We start from the raw sequence: 24,578 nt of genomic DNA, 5'->3' as shown, positions 1-24,578 counted from the left end.
TCCACGGAGATTGGTAATGACATAGAATATTTCTCAGAGTAGCCTCCTCCATAAATATTATGTATGACTTATGAGCTTGTGGTCATAAAGAATTGCCAAATTTGAAAGTTTTACATAATGAACTTCAGTTCTTGCTAGGTCGAAAATCCAGAAGAAGCCAGGGAACATTCTGCCCACACTCCCTCCTCACTGGGAGGAGGAAGAGTTCTGTTTGGCACAGCAAGCTGCTGTAGTCTAATCTGTATCACACATGGCTGGCAACCTGGAAAAGGGAAAAGGGAAAACATCAGCTATGCCACTGTGTATTTCTGTAGGTTGAAAAGAGTTCCAAAGGAAATGCCCATACTGCCTTTTGCTCTCAAAAAGCAGCAAAGGCAGTGTCGCCCTGGTATCAGCCATCAAGGAAAGCTCAGCTCCTGCTGAAAAGGAGGGCGTTGTTTTGTGTTAACTTCATGCTGAGCCTGTTTAGGGACATGAGGATGTAACAAGGGGTGCTTGTGTACCTGTTTGTTTAGCAGAGCTGCTTTTCAGGGACCCCCTGGAGCACGTTGCATCTTGGGAACCATTCCCTGGCCTGACACTTTGCTCTCTGTGATGCCCGTGCGGTGTTGCCAGAGCAGTTGCAGCAGCTCTGCCTGTTCACCTCATAGTCTGGAAAGCTGGATGTGTGGAGCGGCTGTCTGAAGAGCCAGACCAGGCCAAGTTTTCCATACTTAACATTGCTGTTGCCACAAGAACAGCAGATGTTTGCACAGCAGACAAACAGTCTTGGTGATAAAGCAGATTGACCTTTTTTGGAGCAAGCTATTTGGGGCACATTCCTAGGGCAATTCTTCTTTCCTTTTTTTTTATTTTTTCCTTCTTCCCTGTTTTTTGCCTAGGGCTGGATCTTTCTTCATAAAGCCATTTGCCTGTACATTGACACGTCTCTGTTGCTGGAGGTGATAAAAAAATTAGAGGAGGGCTTCCAAACTTTTCTACTGATGCTGATACTACAATTCATTAACCTTAGTCCAAACCTATTTTTGTCAGCTGTATTTTACTGAAGTAGTTATAGTGATGTTTATTTTTTCAGTGTCCCCATGGGAACCCTGGAAGATTTCAGAATGCATTAATTAAAGAATGACAGACCTTTCCTTGCAATATAAAGTGAGGAAGAGCTTTGTGGTTTAAACAGCTATGCTGTTGCTTGTTAGCAAGATATTTTGCCTTGTACTTTAGCCAGGCCTGTAATGGTCAAAAAATGTTGAGGTCGAGAGCTACATGTTGGTTTTCAATCAAACTTGTTTTTCAAGTTAAAAGGCTCTAATGGCTTGTTTTAATTTGTTCAGTAGTAATTGTCAGTAGTACTGATACTTGTATTCAATCACTGCAGTACAACTGAGCCTGTTCAAGTAAGGCAGCACATTTTCTTACTACTTTTTCTATTGCAAGACCTTTCTTTTAAGGGATAAAAGAAATATTGAAACTTTGGAGAATCTCTGGGAACTTGAGTAATATAAATCTCTTTAAACGACATTTTAAAACTGTTTAAAATGCAATATTAAACCTGTATTTGAGTTGTATAAATAAATATTTTTAATATATTTATGATGAACGTAAAGTAAAAGTTTCATTAAAGTGAAAATTTCAGTGTTGTATGACTGTATCTTTATTATAGGACTTAAACTTAGATTTTTTTAATCATAGGCTGATGTTTCTGTAGTTATAACAGATGTAACTCCTGGTAGAGAATTGATTCCTGGCATCTGAGAAATTTTAGAAAAAAAAAAAGGTTTGCACTTTGGAACATCTGAGGTTTTTGAAGGGTTTCATCCACTGTAGCACTGTTAGTAGAGGTGTGCTGGATTACTTAACAGGACAAGTGTCAGACCCTACTTTCTTGTGTTGTTGTTTTTCAAATATGATTTACAATGCTACTCTAAGGACTAGGATAAAAAAAGTTTCGTGTGGGTTTTTAGGTATTAAAGCTACAGGTAACTTGTGTGTTGACTCAGTTTATAAAATTGCTTTGCTGAGTAGCAGGCAGAAGGCTTTTGGAGAAGGATACTGTAGTGCCTTGAAGGGGTGAATGTTAAAATCAAAATTCTAAATGTAATGATGGGTTGTCTGTGTAAGTATTAGGGTTTGGGTTTTTTAGCAGTATCAGTTCATGACATTAGAAAGACAAAATACTGAATTCTAGGAGAACCCAAACTGGGTTTCTTATATGTGTCTAGGTATATATAATTCGTTTGTTACTAAGGGTTATTTGCTTTTGGAGCTTTTGAAAACCATTCTCAATTTCTGTTTAGAAACATTATTCTGAACAAATTTTATTGCAATGTGATGCCTGTTACAACTCTTCACTACAAATAAATCTGTACTAATTCCATCAGCCTCTGGAGAGATTCAAGTGGACATAGATGGGGCCCTGTACCATGAAATCATAAGCTAGTAAAGTTTATATGGGCCTTGTAAAGCAGTGACTTCAAATGTGCTTTTTTGTTTATTTCGTGGCCCAAGAATGTCATGGTCAGTGCCTTGTCTGTCACAAAAATACTGTCCCTGTTTTGTATCTGGCATTGCTTGTTTGGGATCATGGAGAAAGAGACTGCCTTCAAGGCAGAAATTGAACTTCATGTTTCTGAGTGCAAGTCCTGGTTATACAGCCTTCTTTTACAAACCATAGTTACTGAAGTTTCAGTTTTAGTAATAGGATTTCATTTGTGTAGAGTATTAAACATGACTTTTAAACAACAATTTTAAAAAGAACTCCTTTTTCTGCCTAATTATTTAAAGTTTTTTCTTTTTATTTTTTTTACCAAAAGTTGTGTTATGTAGGTTTTGAGGTAGAGTTATCAGTAACTTGGATGTTTTGCATGCATGTAGAGTTTATGTATTAATGAAGCAGGACTGGTTAATTGTAATGCTAAATGGGGCTGAAGGAAGGGAATAGTCCTCCTGATACTGTTTCACTGCGAAGAACACAAGGGGTTACCTGTCTGGAATACAGATTTGTTGGGCTTACTGCTTTGAAAGACACTGTAAAAGAAGGGAAAAAGAAGAGGGAAAGGAAGCTGAACTTCAGAACAAATTCAGTTTTTCCACTGAAAGTGTTAATGTCTTCAGTACAACTGTTCTTGCTTCCAGAAGCCAAGAATTTGTCCTGTATTTTGAAGTAGTCTCCAAAAATACTGCACGATGCATCATCTGGGCCAATATTGTCCTTCTAGTTACCATTCATCAGCATTTTAATTTTTCATTGAATATAGTATTGTGTTGCTGATTGGCAAATAAATTAATACTGTCCAAAGTGAGCTCATTATATTTTACTTTGCTTTTGCAACCAGAGTGACATAGCACAGATGCAGTGGATGTCTGTTAACTCCAAAGTCTGTGGAAAAGTACAGTCAGCTTGAGTCTCAAGTTTCTGTAGGTTTTTGTTTTGTTGGTTTTTTTAATTAAACAAAGGCAAAAGGAAACTTGCTTCATAAACAGTTTTAGCTTAGTTCTTATTGGTCATTATTTCTGGCTTTAAACTTCAGTATATTTACAATAGGGAATAGAGATATAAGCAAAAATCTCTGTTGCTTTCAGGGCTCCGATTCCATCTATTTTGTTACCATTACCTTGATTTTTGATATTTGTGGGAGTGGTTGTTTCTGTTTTTTAATGATTGATTTTATTTTGTTTCAGCCAAACCTTTTACATCTAAAGTGAAACAGATGCGACTACATAAAGAAGATTTTGAAATCCTGAAGGTGATTGGTCGAGGAGCCTTTGGGGAGGTATGTATGTGAAGGAGATGGAAAGGTTTGAGTCATACTCTGCAAATTTGCAGCACTGAGGAGAAGACAGATAGTAGGAAGGAACTGATGTACAGGTTTTTGCATTATTTATCCATAATGGATATTTTAGGCTCACCTAATGTTTGATAGAAGTACATTTTGATTTATACATTCTTTGACAACTCTTTTTAAATCTCATAGATTTTGAGAGAAGGCAAATTCACATGGATCAAAAAAGCCATGTTTTGACTGTCTGATGATAAATCATTTGCTTGGCTGTAATTCTTTTCAGTCAGTAGGTTGAGGTCAGTGAGTTACCAATGGTATAAAAATCTAATAATTCCTAATCTTCCTAATAACTAAATAGTACTTTATGGTCCTATTACAGTGTATACCATATATTATATGTAGTATATTATTGTATTAGTAGTTTTCAGCAGCTTAAATAACCAAATATTGATACTGACATTTTAAGAACATAGAAAAATCTCTGTTTGCCTGTCATTTAATTTCCTATTCTTAATGAATGTTTAAATATTATTCCTACTTTTCTTTTGAAGACTGTAGCAGCTGTTAGTTTCTTTCTCAGTAATCACCTACTGCTATCAAACTATACAATTTTTTGCTGCTTTTGATTAAGCCATCTTTTATTTGAAGTTGTCAGACAAGCTGTTGATCACTATGTTGAGGAAACTTCAATAAATAAATGTTAGCTTTCTGCTCTTTTTTCTTAATTATTTTAGGTGCATGAGCTTTGTTTTTCATGTTTGTAGAAAGAACAGTTTCAATGTACAGCAGTGCCTTGAATTTTTCATAGTCAAATATACTTCAGGTATGGACAGTTTGTTAAGCTTTTGGAGAAGGTACTCCATACTGCCTTAAAATACTTGTGAAATAAACCCAAAGAATAAGATTTTCTCTTCAATGTCTTCATTGCCTTTGGAAATGGAAGTTCTCTTTGGTGGGAGAGGATCTCTGGAGGCTCTGGCATGTGACAGAAAACAGTTGGTTTCAGGTTTACTTACATGTTTGCATCGTGTGGGAAAATGAGTCTTTACTTCTCTGAGCTTATGGAAGAGTAGACTCCTACAGGAAGTATGTAAGGAACAGTAATTTGTGCTGCAGTGTGTGTCACTACATATTTCGATGCCTATGTGCAGATATAATCACTGGGCAGCTGAAAAAATAAGAAAAAAAGACTAGTATTTATTTCACTACTTTATCACTCTTGGTTTTGCTCCATTTGGAATAAAGCTTCTTTATAAATGAGACCAAAGGCTGAAGTTACTCATGGATAATTTATCTTTAGTCTAAACCTCTGCCACAAAGAATGTTGCAATCTCCTTTTTGATGTAAACACTTCTGCTTAAAAGATCAGCCTTTGTCAGTGCTACCATAGGAGTTGCAGCTGAGTTCATGTACAGATTGTGTTAAATATAAGAAAAATCACTGATATTGGTGCTTCCTTATCAGAAGAATCATACGTGAAATGTGTCTTAGATCCTGTTTTTAAGAAAAGTAATTTTTCTCTGCTAAATCAGCATCAATCTCCACAGCAGCTAAACCACAAAGAAACCGTAGTTCTTTCTCAAGAAGTTCTTTGTGGTGAATCATCCCATAAATAGTGAGAATGTAACTTTCCCCATCCTCTTCTGGGGACAGACTGTGTAATTGGTTAGTTCTCCTCCTCTAGGAACAGTGTTTCTTTCTAATTCCTTATCTGAGGAAGATAGCATGACTCTACTTTGTTGTCAAAATCTTCAGCAAGGGGAAAACTGAAGTTCTTTCAGAGAAGATGTTTGGTTTCTTTTGCTCATAAAGGAGGACGTTGTCAATATTATATGTTACATTTTCTTTCTAGCTTAGCAAAGACAGGTCTCAAGTCCTGCACAGACATTTGTCTAGGAAAACAAGTTCTATATGAAATTGCTAATTTTCCTTTAAAATAACAAGTAAACATCTGAGGCAGGTTGAAAAAAGCACCACTAAATTTTGCTGCTACTTAAACCACCAAAAACTGTATTAATATTAAATTGCAAAATACTTGTATGTATTGAGGCAGATTAAGAAATCTGAAAGAATGTATTTTCTTTCCAGCAAACTATAAATGAGACCAGGGTTTCTCTAGGTTACTGGGAGGGGTAGTTTTGGTCTCCTGAATCAACATAATTCCAAAATTCTGTAGACTTCAAAGTAAGTGCAAGTTTTCTTTGGCACAGTCTCAGACTTGTTCTTATTTTGATTTTACGCTACTCAATTTCTTCAATTTGCATAGTCAAGAAATATTTCCCTTTTTGTTTTTACAAGTTTAATGTAGACAAAAAAGTAGTTTAAACTAGTTACTGCTTGTAGCTGTAAGAGTTCATAGTTCCTAGTTTTGTTTTTCTTCTTACTCCCATTTTCTGTCACTGAGAATGTTTCCTTCTTGTCAAATTATTGATACACCCCTTACCTCTGCCTGCATACATTTACTTATTTACGATTTTATGCAATAGTGCCATCTTTAGAAAGCACGGATGTTTTGCTTGGGGGAGGAACAGGATTATCCTGGTAAAATTAATAACGTGGGCTTCAAGTGTTTGATTGTACTGGCTTCGAGCAGCATGGTCTGAAAAACTTAAACAACTCTCAACAAGAAGACTCTAAACTCGGTAGTTTGAAGAACACTGCTAGGAAAAGTGAGGCAACTGTGCAACAGCTCTTAGTGGTGTCTCTCAGGAGTGGAAAAGTGCAGCTTAGTGTAGGTTCTAGCTAATACAAAAAATTTCAGTTGATTCTATTATTGCTTAAAAAAGTTCACAGCATGCTTGTGCAAGCAAATATTACATATTTATATTGTTGATATTTTGATGATGAATTTTGTAGCTTGAGAACTAGCCAGTTACTCCTAGATTTTGTCATAGAGTTATGCACAGTAACATTCCCTCTTCGTGTTTCTGGAGGGCTGCCTGCTCATGCTGGGCAAGAAAACCAGCACTGAATCTTTTTTCTACTTTCTTTTTTCTTCTTTTTCTTCTTTTTTTTTAAATTTCAATTTTAATTGCTTCTGTTTTAGCTTTTTTTCTGTATAAGGCTTATGATTTTTAAGCAAAAGAAAAGGCTTATGATTTTTAAGCAAAGGAAAAATGTAGATATGTACCCATAGAGACAAATCGCCAAGCTTGGGGCAGAAGGTGTCTGACAACATGCCAAACTATACTACTGTTTGCAGGAAATATGGAAAACAGTTGGAAGAATTGGGGAAAAAAACCCCTCAAATATATCTGACTAAGCCAAGATGTTTACATCAGGGCATACCAATATTTTTTTTTCCAGTCTGCTCACAGAATATAAATTTTAAAAAAACCCTAGCCTTTAAAAGTAATTTTAAGAAGATCCAGTGGCAGGACACTTCATAATAACTGGACAGGAATGGTTACCCTTCTGTCTTGACAGCTTCATTGGGCAAGGGAAAAGATCAAAACAGCACCCTGTGTTATTTGTGCCTTTGTGTAGGTAGTAATGACATCCGATCCCGTCAGAACTCGGAAGCTAAGCAGGGTCAGACCCAGATTAGTACTTGGATGGGAGACCTCCTGGGAAATGCTGGGTGCTGTAGGTTCTAGTCCTGAGGACTTCACTAGCACTGTCCAAGCTCACTCGGCCGTGGCAGATGAACCTCAGGACTTCAACGGTGGGGCCAGTTCTGCGCACGCTGAGCCTCACCTAAAATCCACTGCGCAGGCTGGAAGGGCACACCCACGTGGGGACAGCCCTTCCCAAATCTTCATTCTCGAAGCCGAGCCACACACACAAATACCTCTGTGTATATGTAAACACTGCCTGGGTTTGTAGTCATGATTCAGAAGTTTTTGTTACAATTAGAAACTGCATAAGACTACTCATTTCTGAAGTGTCATGTTTTTCTTTCATCGCCTTAGAGCAAGCATTTTTAGAATTCACTTTCATAAAGCACTGAGACAACTCCCCAAAAGATGCTGTGATTGCAGAAGGATAATGAAGTCTGTGTCTCTTTTGTGTGTGTGTTGGTTATTGATATGGAATAACATTGATGGCTTTCACAGACGGAAAGGCAGCTTCTGAGTGAGTGCAAACACAGCTGGTAAACACAAGTCTATTTTTGTTCTTCAGTCATTCTTCAGTGCTATTGCATATTCACAGAAGATGCTGAACCCTTGGTCATGCCACAGAAAGCCTGTGCTCCAGCTGTTCACCAAAGGCAGTGCTGTAGCTATTACAGTTGTGTCCAAGTGAGTGCTGAATAGCAGACTGCAAATTTAGGCAGCTGTGCAGTTCATGTGTGTCTTTCAATAACCAAGTCCTTTACAAGAATGGGTGTGCTACAGGCAAGAAAGAAAATCCTGAAGTTGGCCTTACATGTATTGTCTTATGCCTCTGGCTGCCTCTTCTACAAGGTTAATGGTGGGGAAAAACTTATTTTCTGTGCTAGGCAACAGCAGCTAGTCAGCTCTAGAGCAACCTTTTGATTTAGATCCATCCTGAAACCCTTACGGGTCTTCAGGGCAGAACTCATCCAAGTTACATATGATACAGTTTGATTGCTGACTAGTTGGCAATGTTAAGTCTTTCTGCTCCTGCTATTTCTCATTAGAAATTGATACCGATAATGGCTTACCATAGTTTCCAACTGATTTGAGCTGGTAAAGTAAAAGGAGAATCAAGATCAAATCTGCACTGTGGGTTAACTATTACTGCAGAGGATTCACCGTTTCCCTCTTAAAGAAAATTGTTATGCCCAGTCTTGGTGCACCGTGCACAGCAGAGAACAGACTCTTTATGAATGAAAATTATTATATTATAGGCTAAAGTAATAATCTATTTTTGTGTTTCAAAACTGAAAGTTCCTTTAGGGGATCCCAAATCTGAACTTGAACCTCATGCATGAAGTAACCTTTAAAAATTTCAGTCCATAGGCTAGTTTAAACAAGTAAATGTAGTACCTTTCTATCTTATCTCCTTTTTTCTATTTTATCTCCTTTTTCTGTCTCCTCTTCCCACACCCCTTCCCCCATTCCCACCCCCTGCAACTCCTGAAGGCAGCAGTGTCAGGAGCAGGTTGATAATGCGTTGCCGCACATATGGGAAGTGACAGCTTCGTCTGTGAACCTATAGCTAGGCAAGAGGTACACTTGGAGATAGGCTTTGGTTTAGACATCAGAGTGTTGCAATCCTTCAGCCTGCACTTTTGCCATGTTCATGAAGCTGTTGCAGCTGATGACACATTTGAAGATGGTTGAAAGAGGTTTTGCATGACACTTTCTTCAAACTGTCTGGTCCTGTGTTTTCTGTTACCACTGTCTTCACACGTAGCTGGTTTACTGATTATGAAAGAGGTGAAAGGAATGTAGGATTCAACCTTTGTATTTTTTTGTCACTGGCCTGCAGGATGAAGATGATGATAATCTGTATGACAGCATGTTGGTTTGTAACCAGATGCACACCGAAATAAACTTTTATCTGCTTAAGCATTCAGATTTATTTGAAAGGGAAGAGGCAGAACAGGGTAGTTGCAGAATGGTTGTTAAAGTGTATTGATTGTTGAACTTTTATATAGTTGGAATAATTGGGATGACAGTGCAGTGGTCTGGTCCAGTTTGGGTTAGCAGCTTTGAGTTTGTGGTAGATTCTTACTCATTTTGTTTAAGACACTGAGCTTCCCATACCCACAGAAGCCTGAACTGTGAAAATATGTTTGTGTAAACTTCCCTCCCTCTTTCCTAAAAATATTCTATGTTAGCTTATATTACAAGTAAACAAAACTAAAATTCTCAGAAAAGGACTGTGTCAGTGAACTTTGTTAATTTATTAGTACAGAGGCCTATGGTATCTAATGTTTCAGAAGCTGTGGGGGGAGGAGGGGCAGGTGGGCAGTATTGTGTTTCTTAAGTTTTACTTCTCTACAAATTGTGGATGTCAATGTTTCCCTGCTACTGACAATGAGGCATGATAAAGACCTCATTGAATTTCAGGTGGAAAAATATGAGATCATACTACCTTTGAAGAAAATCTAGTGCGCTATTTGAAAAGAGAGTGGAAGTTGTTTTGTGACAAATCTACAGTCTGATTTGTGTTTAAAACCCAAATTACATTGTTTATCTTGATTTAGAGTCTGCTGCACTGTTACCCTTTCTCAACTGCTCTATAATTTAAATTGGTGTGTGGACTGAAGTCCAGGAACATTAAGCATATAGCCAGAGAAAGCTGCCTGCTAGTATGATAGAGCAAGAAGTGTGATGGTCAGAAAGACCATTTTTCAGTAACAGTCACTTAGAAAAAATGATACATAGTGAGACTGTGATACATAACAAAAGCTTACAATAGACTTGGAACTTTCCTGTAGTGTTGTGATATTTCCTTTTCAATAGCAGTGGTTTTGTATTTTGTGGATAGTAAAGACATGTCTGTAACACTCAGGACAAAATCTCTAAAACTGCAAGGTTACATAAAAATGAAAACAAAGTGCATTTTCATGTTGTAATGTATTTCTTTCCTTTGTCTTTTCCAGGTTGCAGTAGTAAAACTGAAGAATGCAGATAAGGTTTTTGCCATGAAGATACTTAATAAGTGGGAGATGCTGAAGAGAGCTGAGGTAAGGTTACAGTAATGTTTTCCATGATTATGCACCCTCTTACTCTGCTGAACTGTCACTTCTCTGTCCACAAGACTCTGTGTGTATTAGAGAGATTGAGGAGGTGCATCACTGTATGCTGACAGTATAAAGATTAATATTAAATAAGCTTAAAGCAGTTCATCAGAAAGGTTGAAATGGCATGGAATCTTGACTTCAGTGGAGTTGGATGCTTTTAACATTATACCTTTTCTTTAATTGCCCGAGAATTACTGACTGCACAAGTGATCTTTTAATGCATTTGTTCCAGTTAGGAATGTAGTCTTTAGCAAGTCTTTTCCATGGCAGAAGGTAAAAATTGTATAAAAAATGTATAAAAATGTAATTGCTGAGCTATAGCTCACCAGACCTATTAGTTTATCAGTAGTTAGAACTTAGTCAAGGCCCAATTAGTAGATTGAAAAATTAGAAAGATTAAAGTTTCAAATTTTTCGTGCATGTTTCATAAAAATATCCATCTGCAAAAATCTGTGATAAAGAGTTTCCTGTTAAAGCTGGAATCCATTCTGTGTCTGAAAACTGTGGAACAGCTGTTTTACCAGCACTGCTTTGCCTTAGCTCCCTACTTTCATTACATAGTTCGGTTCTTCATAAAGTCCTTGGTATGTTTCCCTGGATTCCTTTGGAAAGAAACCTTTACAATGCAGTCTAAACCAGAAGATCTGTGTATTAATTTTAAATGGAACATGTATAATCCTTTAATTTGCTTTGGAAATCTTAATCTATGCATACTGAAAATAAACAGCCTAAAAGTAGACTCATAAATATATATTTTTTATTTGAGACTAACTTTGCTGCTCTCAGACTGCCTTGCTGTTCAGTTGCTTCCAAGTTTATTCTGGTTTCTGCATTTATGTTTTAATTACATCTTGGTAGGAAATGAGATTAATGGAAAAGCATCACACTTTAAAAAAATGTATTCAGACAAATTAAAGCCAATTTCTCATGTGTGCACATCCTGTCTCTTTTAATGAAAATGTTATCACATTAAGAAGTATAAATGGCATGCAGATTGTGGTTAGATGCATACAATGTGTTTCCTTTTTATCCAGAAATTATTCAGCATTAGTTTTGATCCAAAGAGGCATTTCTCTCCAAGACAAATGTCATTACTGTAAGTTTTATTATTTCAGTGAAAAACAAAGGACCAGAAATGAAGTTTTACTCTATTTTTAAATGTACCCTTTTAAAGTGAGTTTGAAAACTGTTTCTTTTCATTAAAATACAGTTATAAATAGGTTTGAAATTTTTTTTCTCTATGCAAGGTATTAAAAATACTCTTCCCATGGGTCCCACTGAATTTCTGAAAGTCTGAACTGTTAGGTTAAAAAGAATTGCAGCTATGTTTTTTCATGTATTTGTAACCCATGGGTATCCATTGGAAAGAGAACCATCTGGAGTGAAAGTGCATTACAAAGCATGACCTTCAACAACCTTAACCTGTCATTTTTAAATGTTGACGAGCTCACTTGTTGCTGCTGCTGGGGAAAATGACCCATTTTGGCTCTGATAGCAGTGCACTGCATTAACACTGAAATACACAGGAAAATCAGGCAGTCCAAAAATGCAAGGCCATCATATAGATAGATCTATAGGTTCAGATAACCCTGTGTCAACAATGGGAGAAGTGGGAGTCATTTCTAAAAGTAAAAAGTGAGTATGTACTCAAAAGAGGCTCATGAATGCCAGATGAAGGTTGGGGACTGCAAGCTCTGAGAGCAGTTCTATGTTATGATGAAATTATGCAAGCTGTGAAGTCAGGTGTTCTCTGCTGTGTTACACATAATATACGTTTTCCAGACACTTGTTGCTGCTGAAACCTCAGAGGTGGGATGTAGAACTGGGGGCATTACTGACACATGGAGTACCTGGAAACGTGTGACAGTTGCTGATACACTCCCCAACGTGTTACCCTGAGCGTTGACAGTCACTTAGAGTTACACGTGTGCCACACTGGGGCCAGATGAGGCTCGGGAGAGAGCAGGACAAACATGATGCAACATGGAGCAGTCAGCAATCCCAGCAGTACTAACCCTGATCTGTAAGGACATGAGCACCAAATAGCTGAGGAGTCAAATTCTTTGCTGCTTGAAGGCCATGATAACAGTATAGATACAACCATAGCACTGAGTTGGCTCTGGTGTGACAGAGTTGGGTCAAATGACCTCTGGAGGGCTCTGCCAACAATTCAAGGAGGCTGCCTAGGGAAGATGAAGTGTAATGCTGGAATAACAAAAGGCACAATAAAAAGGAGGCTTCATTTAAAAAAAAAATCTTAATTTAGCTGTTACAGCAATTAAAAGAACCTCTGCTACTGACCTTTTTCTGTTGTTGTGTTTTGCCATGAACCACTAGACTCTGGCTCTTACTGTCTCAGCTGGGATCTACTGTGGTAATAGCTGTTGCTGTCAGCTCTAGGCACACTGCCCAGAGGTGGGTGTCTCAAGGAATGCATGGTCTTCTGTTAAATCATGGCAAAACCAAGTGGAATTATACAAACTCTCTAGTAACTAATCCTATGAATTGTGTCATAAGGAGTAGAGAAAGTACGTGTAACTTATCCTTGTGAAAACAAGAGTTTATAGTTATCTCTCTCTGAAATACATCAAGAGTTTACAAACATGGAAGGAAAAAAATTCAAACTGAAGCATCAACAGGTTTTCTTCTTTCTGAAGATGATCTTTACTCCTTCTCCCACTCCAGGTCTATTTTTCATTCAATAAACTTTGAAGGCATTTGTACAAAAATGTGTTTTGCTATTTTCTCAAATTTCACTGATTTATCTCATGCATTGTGCTATGATTAAAGTATGTCATCTTTCTTTTTCCTGGTCTGCATTATTCTTATTCACTGTATTCACCAAAAAAATTATGGTTTATTTGATTGGAAGAGAGAGTTGTTTTCTGCTCTCTTTTTATTGCATGAATTCTTGTGCATAGTTCAATCTCAAATGAAATTTTACTTTCCATTCTTCACTCTCCAGATCTCACAACCAGTAATAGCCATGCCAGTGTTCTGGTATTTACCAGATCTGGAATTTATTTGGATTTGGAAATCAAATTGAGAAAATAAAAAGAAAATAGTTGAACTTTGTTTAAATTTGACTGTCTCAAAGAGGGAAGAGACAGAGCAGGGGTTCAAATTGATGCAACATCTTTTTGAAGAGCACAGTGTGCTGGAAGGGAATATGGTCTATGTTTTTCTCTAACTCTCCATCTACCTTCTTAGCATAGCCCATACAGTATTAATCTTTCTTTTCCAGCATCTTTCAGATTTTTTCCTGAACAAAATTGTGTGTTGGCTTTGGTAATTGGTACCTTTTGTTTTTTTGTGATATTTGCTTCAGAACTCAATCCCTTCAAAACCTTTATTGTATTTCTTTGCCGTGTTTTCTTTTTGGCTTTTCAGCTGTTGGGTCATTTTTGTCTATCATTCTGCAAAGTTGCTTTTGATGAGGTATTTTTTTCACTTCTCAGTACGAGTTGCAAGAACCTTCATTGAATTAAATGCCTCGCTGCTTTTTGCTTGGTTATTTTCTTCACATCTTCTTCTGTTTCATATGAACCTGTGTTCTCCTCTTAGGTATTCCTTAACATTTGTTGGCAGTTCTTGCTTCTCCTCTGCTCAACTTGCTAGCAAAGCACCTCTTGCCTTCTGTTTCTCTTTCAGACTTACTGAGGGGAAACCCCCTGGGATGTCTGATCAACATCTTGTATCTGGCAAGAGCAATATTCAATTCTGTTCTACTTTTCCTGAGTGTTGAGTGTGGAGAAAACCCCAACTGGTTAATGATTATTGAATGATGACTACATGGAAGTTATTGGCAGCTACTTCCAAATGAAATGAACCTTTCCTGTGTGAAAGACTCCAGATTCTAGTACTCTAACTCCCACTGCAGTTACAATTATCTAATGCCATTATTGATTGCTTTTCTTAATCGTATATTGCTGTTCTGTCATTATTGATACTTCAGGATTTTGACTTGGGATTTTTAGGCAATGAGCAGCAGCAGCTTATTTATCCCTTCGCCTCACTAAACAGTGTAGGGAAATACAGCTGTTCAAATTTGAAGGTGGGCTTTCCTTATACCTTTTTTTTGTGGATTTTGTCATCTTTGGATACTGTAATAAATGACTTTTTAACTGAGAGGCGGTTTTGATTTTTCCCCCCCAAATATAATGTCAAAGCATAGTCAACATACAAAATGTCTTTCTTTTATATATTTTACTTAAAGCCTATAATTATTTTTCTCTCCTTCAGACAGCCTGTTTTCGAGAAGAGAGAGATGTGTTGGTGAATGGAGATAACCAGTGGATCACAACTTTACATTATGCATTCCAGGATGAAAACTATTTAGTGAGTGTTGCTTTTATGTATATATGGATGAAAATGCACATTCTTAGTTGTGGTTTGAGACAGACATATAGTTTGTTAATTTGTTAATTTTGTGTTCTGGCCCATACAGACCATGAGAGGATCTGTGATTTTCTGCATAAGATTCTGAAGGGTAGAGACTGGTCAGAAACTTTAGAAGTTTTGCTATAAATATCTCAGGAATGCAGCTTGGTTTTCTAAACCACTTTGCATTTGTGATAAACCTCGGTCTATCTGCTTATTTGTTCTTACAATTCATCACTCAGTTTAACTGGATTCCTAAAAATAAAAGTGCACTTACTAATGTAATTTTTCTATTTGCCTTTAATTTTTGTGATTAACATTGCTGATTACTGTTTTACAGAGAGAAATGGGGAGTAGCCCTGTTTTGAAACAACAGTTCATTGTGATTGGTCTGTGCTGTTTCGAGGACTTAAACCCACTAAGATGTCACAAAGCAATAAAATGTTATTGCAGCATGGAAGAATGCCACTAAATGTTCATAGATAAGAGTTGGAAGCTGTAATTGTAGATTAAAGTGTCTCTAATGTTATTTAATTTTCAAATATTTGTAAAGCCTTGTAAAAAGAAGCTAATATGAGGACAAAGTGCCAATTTTCTATTAAATCTTTCCCACTTAAAGTGTTTTGATTGTGGTAACAGTTTTGATAATATTGATACCTTAGAAAGTAAACAACTACACATTGATGACTTTCAATTATTGGTGTTTTCTTGCCCTGTGCTTTAGATTCTATATTAGTAATTCTAATACTTCCTTAAAAATCTACTATACAGCCACAGTCTTTTCTTTCCTCCCAGTCTGCCCAATAAAAGAAATAATATATGTGGAATTCTTGCAGACTTGCAATGCTATTTATATTGCCATTTATATGTTTTATATATGCCATTATATTGCATTCTGTTGTATCAGTTCAGATACTCAGAGATCCGTGGATTTTGGTGAATTTGTACAGAAACTGGGCTCTGCATTTGTGAGTCTAACTGTTGGTTTAAATACCTCCCAGCCAGCTTCATGCTTTGTTAATGGGGACAGTAAAAAGTATCTCAAGGTTTTTGTAATTCTGGTATTACCATTAACAGCATTTTAAAGAAAATATTATATATTCCACAACAGCCTACTAGAATTATTCTTGCCAGTTTCCTTACTTTCATGAAGCACAGAAAAGGTTTGTTCTTTATCTTTGATAGTGTGCTAACAGGACCTACTTTTGCAGCCTGCTGGGGAAAGTATCAGTAATATTGGGAGTTTGTATCATTTTAGTGTGAATGTATCACTAGTTCTCTGTATGTTTTTTATTAAAAGCATGTGTAGTGCAAGTGGCCTCTAAAAAAAACAGCGTAGATTTGATCAGTAGATGTGGTTGAGGGGTGGCTGTTGTATACCTTGACACTGTCTGCCACAACATCATCATGGACACGCTGACCAGTGCGTGTTAGACCAGATGCAGTGAGGTGGAGGGAGAGCTGACTGAACTGCTGGGCCCAGGGGTTGTGGTCAGTGACACAGAGCCCACCTGGGGCTGGTCAGCTGTGCTGTACCCCAGGGATCAGGACTGGAGCCAAGAGCTTCATTAGTGGTCTGGACAGTGGAATGGAGTGCACCTTCAGCAAGTTCACAGGTGTTAATAAAACAGGGAGAAGTGACTGTGCAGTCACTCAGATAGACCTCGACAGACTGGACAGACAGAAATCTCATGAAGTTCAGCAAGGGAAATGTAATGCCCTGCTTCTGGGGTGGAATAAAATAGACCCAGTACATGCTGGGTTGGAAAGCTGCTTTGCTTGAGGTCCTGGTGGGTAACAAGCTTAACCGTAAGCCAGCAATGTAACATCGCAGCAAAATAGGCCAAGAGTATTCTGGGCTGGAAGGAAAGGTGTTGCCAGCAGTCAGGGGAGGTCTTTCCTCTCTGCTCAGCCCTGCTGCAGCTGCACCTGAAGTGTTGTGCACAGTTCTGGGCTCCCCAGTGCAAAAGAATGATGGAGCTACTGAAGCAAGTGCAGTGCAAGGCCAGAAAGCACAGGAGCATCCTTCATATGAGGAGAGGCTGAGAGAGCTGATTGCCAGCCTAAATAACTGAAGGTCTGGGAGGGGGGTTATCATCAATGTGTATAAATAAATGATGGGAGGGAGTGAAGGCAAGGGGGGCAGATTCCTCTCAATAGTGGCTGATGAGAGAGCAGGAGACAATGGGCACAAAGTGAAATACATGAAGTTCCATCAGAACCCAGGAAATCCTGTCTTTAATGTGAAGGTGGTCAAACACTGGAACATGTTTCCTGGAGGAGTTATGGAGTCTCTAGCCTGGAGATACTCAAAACCTAACTGGACTCAGTCATCATCAGCCTTCTCTAGCTGACCCTACTTGAACAGATAAGGTTGGAGAAGATGATCTCAAGAGATCTCTAAACTAAATGGATTAAATGCCCGTGTTAAACTTCCACTAGTTACTAGAATTTAGTGTTCTTAAATCTATGCTTTTTCTTTCTCTTGGATGGAAGCTGCTGTCGTACAGTAATACTTTGAGGAGTGTTTGAAACTTGGATAGATCTGGATGATTATTACATTTAAAAAGTATTTTTAAAGCTTAGAAAAAATCCATCTTTTAGGAACATGGATAGTTCACGTTGGATAGGATGTTATACATTGATTGAATGTTTTTATTTCAAACACAGTTGTTAAATTTAGTTTTCAGTCTTATGCATGTGTTTAACTTTGCACAACTTAATACTTTGAGTTACAGTTTAAGTGTTGGGTTATCTGAGGAGTTGAAGGTTTCCTTGTCATTAGGCTACTGTGCTGCTCTGGCAGAATGGGAGGTGCAGAATCCTGTGTTGTGAGAGCCAAAATTGTGTTATTTTGGTGTATTCAGTAACTCAATTGTATGTATTTTAAAAGTGCTGAAGAACTGAGTGCAGAAATCCCACATCAGTTAGGTGAATCTTCCGAGGTTTGTTGAATGTGCTTTCAAAGCAGTAAGTTTATAAAGGGTGTCATATACAATAATCAATATCTGAAGCTCCAAAGGGTTAATGTATTTTTCTAAAATTGTAAAATGTAAGAAACTGCTAATACAGACCTTGTTTCAGAGGGAGCATAGAAGCACCACTGAATAGAAGGTATTTGTCTTGTATAAGGCTTGTGAGCATAATTTAAGACATTTATTATTCATGTCACAATGCAACAGGTGAAAATTTGATTGACAGCACATTTCAAATCTTGTGAAAATGCATTTTGTACTTTCTTCATGCACTTGGAATCAGTGGGAATGCCCAGGTTATTCTGTATTAAGTTGTTAAAATCTTTATTTCATCAGCTTTATTGTCATGGAAAGTATGAGGGGAAAAGAAACAGATTCTTCTTCCTGCCCCTCATCTTCCTCATAGCTGATATAATTTTGCAGATTCTTTTCTACATATTGTAGTGTCTTTTTCTAAAAATGGGAAGGGACTTGTACAAATTAGGGGAACTAATTATAAAAATTTCATTTAAGTAGCTTTATTAAAATGTTAAAGAATCAAACTGGGATATACGTTGTTGCATCTTTAGTATTTTTTAGTATTTGTGATGTTGTTAAGAGTCACTGCTTCTAATGGCAGCCTTCCTGGAAACAAAGATAGGAACTCTGTACTTTAGTGGGAATTTAATTTCAGGCACCTGATACTATTCTTGTGGCTGTACTGTGCAGGGCCAGGAGCTGGAGTTGGATGATTGTTATGGGTCCCTTCCAACTCAGAATATTCTATGTTGCTAATTAATCTGTCCACTATGATGTTTGAAAGTAATGTTGTATGAGCGAATTGTTAAATTAGAATGCTTTTAATTAGTTTGTTAGTTATAATTAGATTTTTTCTTTTCCCCATGTGACCTTCCAGTTTTTTTCCCACAATGAAAACAAACTAAGCTAAGCTAAAAATGTGTTAGGATCCTCAGTTTCACAGTTTTCTTAAGTTTCACTTATTCCAGTCATATTGACTACATTGCTAAAAGAAGTGGCATTTCATTCTGTAAATACAGTAAAGTGCAGAAAGGTTCTGATTTCCTTAACATCTTTACACCTGCTTTAATGGCAAGCAAGTTTGCTTCATTAGTACTTCAGAAATCCAACTACAGAAAGTGGCACCTTGTATTTATGTTGCCAGATCTTGTATTGTGCACAATGTCAGCAATTTCTGGAACTGCACTGTGGGCCACTGGAAGTCTTTCAGACTTTGCCTTCATTTGAGTAGTTTAAAACTTTACTCTCCAGAACTGTTTGTTTAATGGAAAAAGGTGATAGGAAAAAAGGGAAAGGGAAGCCTGGGAAATCGGGGCACATAAATGAGATTACAAATTAACACAGCTAGTTTAATTTTTATAGGTCTGTGCTTTAATCCTTGACTCCTTTTGCATTCTAGCAAAGGGTGTTGTTTAAGGGAATCTAGAGTATCTAAATATAACATGTTTGGTGATGGGACAGTGGATGAAGTTGATACTGTTTTGTCATGAGCTTACTGTGTTTGGAGAGGTGTAAATATGAAAAATATTCAAGTAGGTTAGATATTAAAATGCTGCTGAACCAACTACTCTTTTTGGAACATCTAAGTATCTTGATTAGCTTTTTTAATGCCGATAATAATGTTTGCTGTAAATTAATTTTTATGCTTCAGTAAGTTTTTAGTTTCTGATTCACCCAATAAATTGTGGGGGTTTTTTTTCCCCCTGCTCTGTTTTCTTATCATTCCCACTCTCTAGTACCTGGTTATGGATTACTACGTTGGAGGAGACCTGCTTACATTGCTCAGCAAGTTTGAGGACAGACTACCTGAAGATATGGCTCGTTTTTACTTGGCTGAAATGGTGATAGCCATTGATTCAGTTCATCAGTTGCATTATGTTCACAGGTAAGTAATTTGAGCTCCAAATCCCTGTTGGAGTTATGGAGAGTTCCTTGATAGACTGATAATAATTCCTGTTAAAGAGTTTAAGCTAGTGACATGTACTTGCTGTAGTAGTAAGCGTGATAGAACATATACCTGCTTACATGTTGTGGTTTTTGGAACTGTTGCTAAACTTACACCATATGGCCAGAGACATGAATGAATATCTGAATGCATCTCATGAATTTTGCACACTGGTGTGTTTCAAAGTTAATGATCCATAATTTATAAAAGCAAAACTGGAAACCTGTTTGTGAAATATGATCAACTTTGAGCAGGTTTATTGAAAGGTCAAATTCTGTTTCTTCATTTTTCTGTTGAATCTGTACTGAAGCTGAAAACACACCATTTCCTTTGGACTTAATGACATTATCTTTAAAATAAAGTGAGTGCATTTTGTTAAATCAATGTAAGTACTTAAATTGTGGCACCTTGGTATATATATATAAAAATTGCTGTGTTCAAAGGAAAATATTAAGTTGTTCATGTCTAGCTTTTTTGAAGACCATGATAAATCTTTTCACAAAACTAGCTACATCTTTAATGTGTCACTCTCTACTGATTTCCATGGTAATTCTTCTATGCAGAGGAAAAAATTACCTTACAAGAAGCAAAATTTTCAGAGGTGCTCAATAGATGTACTTGAAGGGAAGGGACTGGAGCACAAGCCCTATGGGGAGAGGCTGAGGGAGCTGGGGTTGTTTAGCCTGGAGAAGAGGAGGCTCAGAGGTGACCTCGTCACTGTCTATAACTACCTGAAGGGAAGGTCTAGCCAGGTGGGGGCTGGTCTCTTCTCCCAGGCACTCAGCAATAGGACAAGGAGGCACGGGCTTAAGCTCTGCTAGAGGAAATTTAAGTTGGAGAGCAGAAAAAAATTCTTTCCAGAGAGAGTAATCAGGTATTGGAATGGCCTGCCCAGAGAGGTGGTGGATTTGCCATCCCTGGAGGTTTTTAAACTGTGATCGGACGTGGCACTGAGTGCCATGACCTGGTAAATGGAGTGGAGTTGGACCAAGGGTTGGACTTGATGATCTCGAAGGTCTTTTCCAACCCAATCGATTCTATGATTCTATGATTTGACTCTGACGGAAGTCAGGAGGAGAACTCCCAGTTCTTTAAGATGAATCATTAAGTTGGCAGAATGAGCTTGTTTGATACATCCATTGATCACCCTTTAATTAGTGTGTACTAACCATGCTTTCTTCCACTGTTCCTCTTTGGCTGCTTCACTGCAGAAAGTGGTTTGAGGTTTTTTTTCCTTTTTGTCCAAAAGGTGTATTGCAGTTGGTTTTGGTGTATTACTGGGCTGTGTTTTGTTTTCTTCGACATTCTGTCTTTTCATAAGATGTCTGTAGTGAGGAGTGCTTTAAGGTGGGCTGGTGCTAAGCTGCAGATTGCACCTCTGAATTATTTTGCAGTCTGATAGTTTTGTTGAAGAACAGTGTCTGTCTGTGAAAGAGAGCTTTGTGTAATAATGTCTTATGGAAAAACCCAAACAGAGCACTTTTCTTGAATGTTGAAAATTACAACTTTGTTTTTTTCTGGAAAAAAAAAACATTTTTTTTGCTTAGGACCTGATGTCAGAGGTTTTTGCATTTAGTTTAATTTGGATCTAACTTTTAAAAATCTTTGTGGGTAAATTGGTGAGATGCTACCTCCTGTTGCTAGGTCCAGAGAACTTCATGTGCTCTGTAAGTTGTTGTCTTTTACCCAGTGAGTCTGCATATGGAGTAGTAGCTCTTCCCAGAAGAACAGAAATCTACCTTTTCCTCCAAACAGATCAAAACCTTTGTAATTCAACATTGTTAGTGTGTAGTATGCAACAGATGTAATGTTTCCATCTTCAAACAGTTCATGTCCCCAAGATGAAATAGGTGTTGCTGTAAAATTTGGGGTAAAAATTAAGTAGCATTGCAATTGAAAACAATGTGCTGATTATTATGCTTGCATATTTATTGCTATGAATGTGTAACAACAACAGAAAGACCCTATGCATTCCCAGTTCTTTATTGTTTGACTTGTGACTTTGCCAGTGAGGTTCACATGTTTATAATGTTCTCAATGCTACTTTGGCATTTTATCATTAGTACTGCTGTAATACAATGCCTGTTTATAGGGGCATGTTTGGCAAGATTAAAAATGTAAAGAGCACTTGAATATATGTTAAATGATCACTCTTTGAAACGAGACCTGTTCTACTGTTAGTTTTATTAGGATGTTTGCAACTGGTAAAACAAAAGAAAGGAAAAGAAAACATATCTTCTAAATGCCACTAAGGCTCTTTTCCTGAAAGTTTAACCACGGTGGCCACATCCTTTTTTGGGAGTGTGTTGCACACAGCAAAGGTCATAGGAGAAGAAGGAAATACTACTAAAAGCTGGATTAATGTACCAGCTGCATAAGTGATATTTCAGATGAATAACCAATATGCATCAGGATTTGATCTGACTTGTAGCTACTGAACTAGAAACTGTGCTTTAGGCATGTTTTGGTCAAGGCTGTTTTTGTACAATGAGATAACAGATTGCTTTGTTTTGTTTCCTTTTAGTGTCCCAGTTCTTTCAGGATAGATTTTCACATTAACCTTACATAGTGTTGTACTTTGATGATGATTTTCTATTTTTCTCTGACTGTTTTTGTACCTTTTAAAAATCGTATTTCTCTTTTTATTCTAATTATGTCACTCTTCTTGTGCTTTTCTAGAATTAATAATTTTTTTTGTTGTCAGTAGTTTTGTTTGGGAGTGATACTGACTGCAGTGGCTGTTTATGTACAGGCCACTCTGATGTCAAATGGAAGATATTTTTCTTTCCTAAAGTACATTGGCCAAGATTCTGAAATGTCAAATACAAACCTTGGCATTACTTAAATGACTGTATTTCAGGTTTTGGAGTTCAGCTTTGAATGCCATTTCTGCACTAGCATTGTAGGAGTACAGGAGAATTTATAGTGAGGAGGAGATCAAAATCTGAGTATTAATAAAATTGTGCAGGGCAATTAAATGATGTTTTTGAAGCTGTCTCCTGATACCTAATGAAATTAAGAATGAGAAAAGTTGCAAGCTGAAAATAACATAGATACTGTTCTTAGGGTATTCTTAGTATTTTGCCTACTTTATCCACTTTTTTAGTTTAAATAAATATGATGCAATGTTTTTGAGATAACAACAATCAGAACATAAAGCTTAGGTAATTTTTAATTTCTGATAATTAATTTCTCTGAAAAAATCATGTGTATTTTACCTGCTATTTAAGTGATGGCTCAGAATGTGAACAAAATGGCCTTTTCTTTAATATGTATCATAGCTTTTACCATTGTTCTGAAGCACCAGAGCTGGCATTACTGGATGATGTTGGCAGCTCTAAGGCTAGGTTTAGGTAGATAACTTTGTCTAAGTTAAATATACGTGCAGGTGTTCACAGTGAGAAAGAAAATAACTGTATGTATCTCTGACAAATGCGTGACTTCTTGGGAGTTCATGTAAAGCTTATAGTTACCCCTGACACCGTAAATTACAGATCTGTGCTAATGAAGTGATGCTTGCTTGTAGGCCAAGGTTAAACCTTGTCTTGTGCCAGTTTTCTGCAAACTGCGGAAGTATCATACAGGGTGAGATTTTCCAGTTACTAGGCATCAACATCAATTTGTCTTTTATTTTGATATCCTTTTAGTACCATTTCTTCATTTTCCTTTTTTTTTCCTCTGAAGAGAGCCTCTACATGTATTAATAATAATTTCAGTTTCAAGGTTGTTTTGCTACTTAATTCTGCCACTTGGCATATATTAAAAACTTATATTTGCATGCATTATCAGATATCCAGGTGTGGGCTGCAGTAAAACCCCTATCAATTTAAGCTAGGTAGCTACACTTTATTTGTGTTGTATTACCTCAAACACATAAAATTCCTGTTTTCTATAACTCCTTGATGGTTTTATTGGTAAGCCACATTTTCTCTCAGTATTATGTAAAGTAGAAATGCCAGGATTTGTCTAAATCCTTCTAAGTAAAAAAAACCTTGAGAAGGCCTGCTTGCCATGGGAAGAAATTTCCCCTGAGGATTGCAGAAGATGCCCTGTGGGCAGTCCTAGTGCCAGGCACAGTGAGTGTGCCACTGGTGGCTTTGCACACCCCCGCCCTGTGTCTGTGCTGCCTTTTGTGCTGCCTTCTGAGGCAGACCTTTAGTAATGGTGCATCTGAGTCTGTCACTGGCCTGAATTTAATTTGGGACATTCCAGCTTCTTCAGTAGTACAGAATGATAAGTGTTAATGTGCTTAAATAATTTTTATCTTGACTTTCTTTCCTCCAGCTATTTATTTTGTGCAGGGTGGCACAGTGATTTAGTGCAAAGCCAATTTGAAACTAGGGAGTGTTCAGCATTTAGGCTCATGTTCTTCCACAGCACTGCAAAAATACTAATTTAAAATAGTTTTCATATACTGGCACACCCCTATTAAACAGTTGCCTTTTTCTATTGAGTGGTAAAACAATTACCTTCTTACTGAGAAAATATTTTGGAAGGATTACGAGGCACCTATGTTAATTATTATTTTTGTTGGTCAAGTTTATGGGAGGATAGTTAAGACTAAAGGGGTAAACTCTTTAAGTTACATGCATTTCAGATACCGTCTTTTGCATGTGAAAAGATAGGCATGGAAAGCATAAACATGCCTGTTTCCAGAAGGTGTGTGAGATTACAGTTAGCTCCATCAGTGTGTTTTTGGATTTCTAGTTCCTGCTTTCTTTTAGTTGAAAGGACTTTAGCATTCTAAATCACCAGATACTTCTTTTTTTATTTCTCTTCCCGTTTTCTCCATCAGCTTCTGAAATTTAAGCTGAGCTTCCCTG

At 37.3% G+C, this 24,578-nt stretch overlaps 1 protein-coding gene across 2 annotated transcripts in view; it reads left to right on the top strand.

The window, feature by feature from the left end:
* Window positions 1-24,578, top strand: part of CDC42BPA (CDC42 binding protein kinase alpha) — a 187,317-nt gene that overhangs the window by 60,192 nt on the left and 102,547 nt on the right. For both annotated transcript variants that reach the window (XM_071579798.1, XM_071579794.1), the window contains exons 3-6: window positions 3,679-3,770; window positions 10,297-10,380; window positions 14,680-14,775; window positions 19,547-19,695. In XM_071579798.1, the coding sequence (XP_071435899.1) occupies window positions 3,679-3,770; window positions 10,297-10,380; window positions 14,680-14,775; window positions 19,547-19,695 (421 nt within the window). The remainder of the gene's footprint in view (window positions 1-3,678; window positions 3,771-10,296; window positions 10,381-14,679; window positions 14,776-19,546; window positions 19,696-24,578) is intronic.

Source organism: Pithys albifrons, chromosome 2 (assembly GCF_047495875.1).
Source record: "Pithys albifrons albifrons isolate INPA30051 chromosome 2, PitAlb_v1, whole genome shotgun sequence".
NCBI lineage: Eukaryota > Metazoa > Chordata > Aves > Passeriformes > Thamnophilidae > Pithys > Pithys albifrons.
The sequence above is the reverse complement of the archived record's forward strand: the minus strand, read 5'-3'. Positions and strand labels throughout refer to the sequence as shown.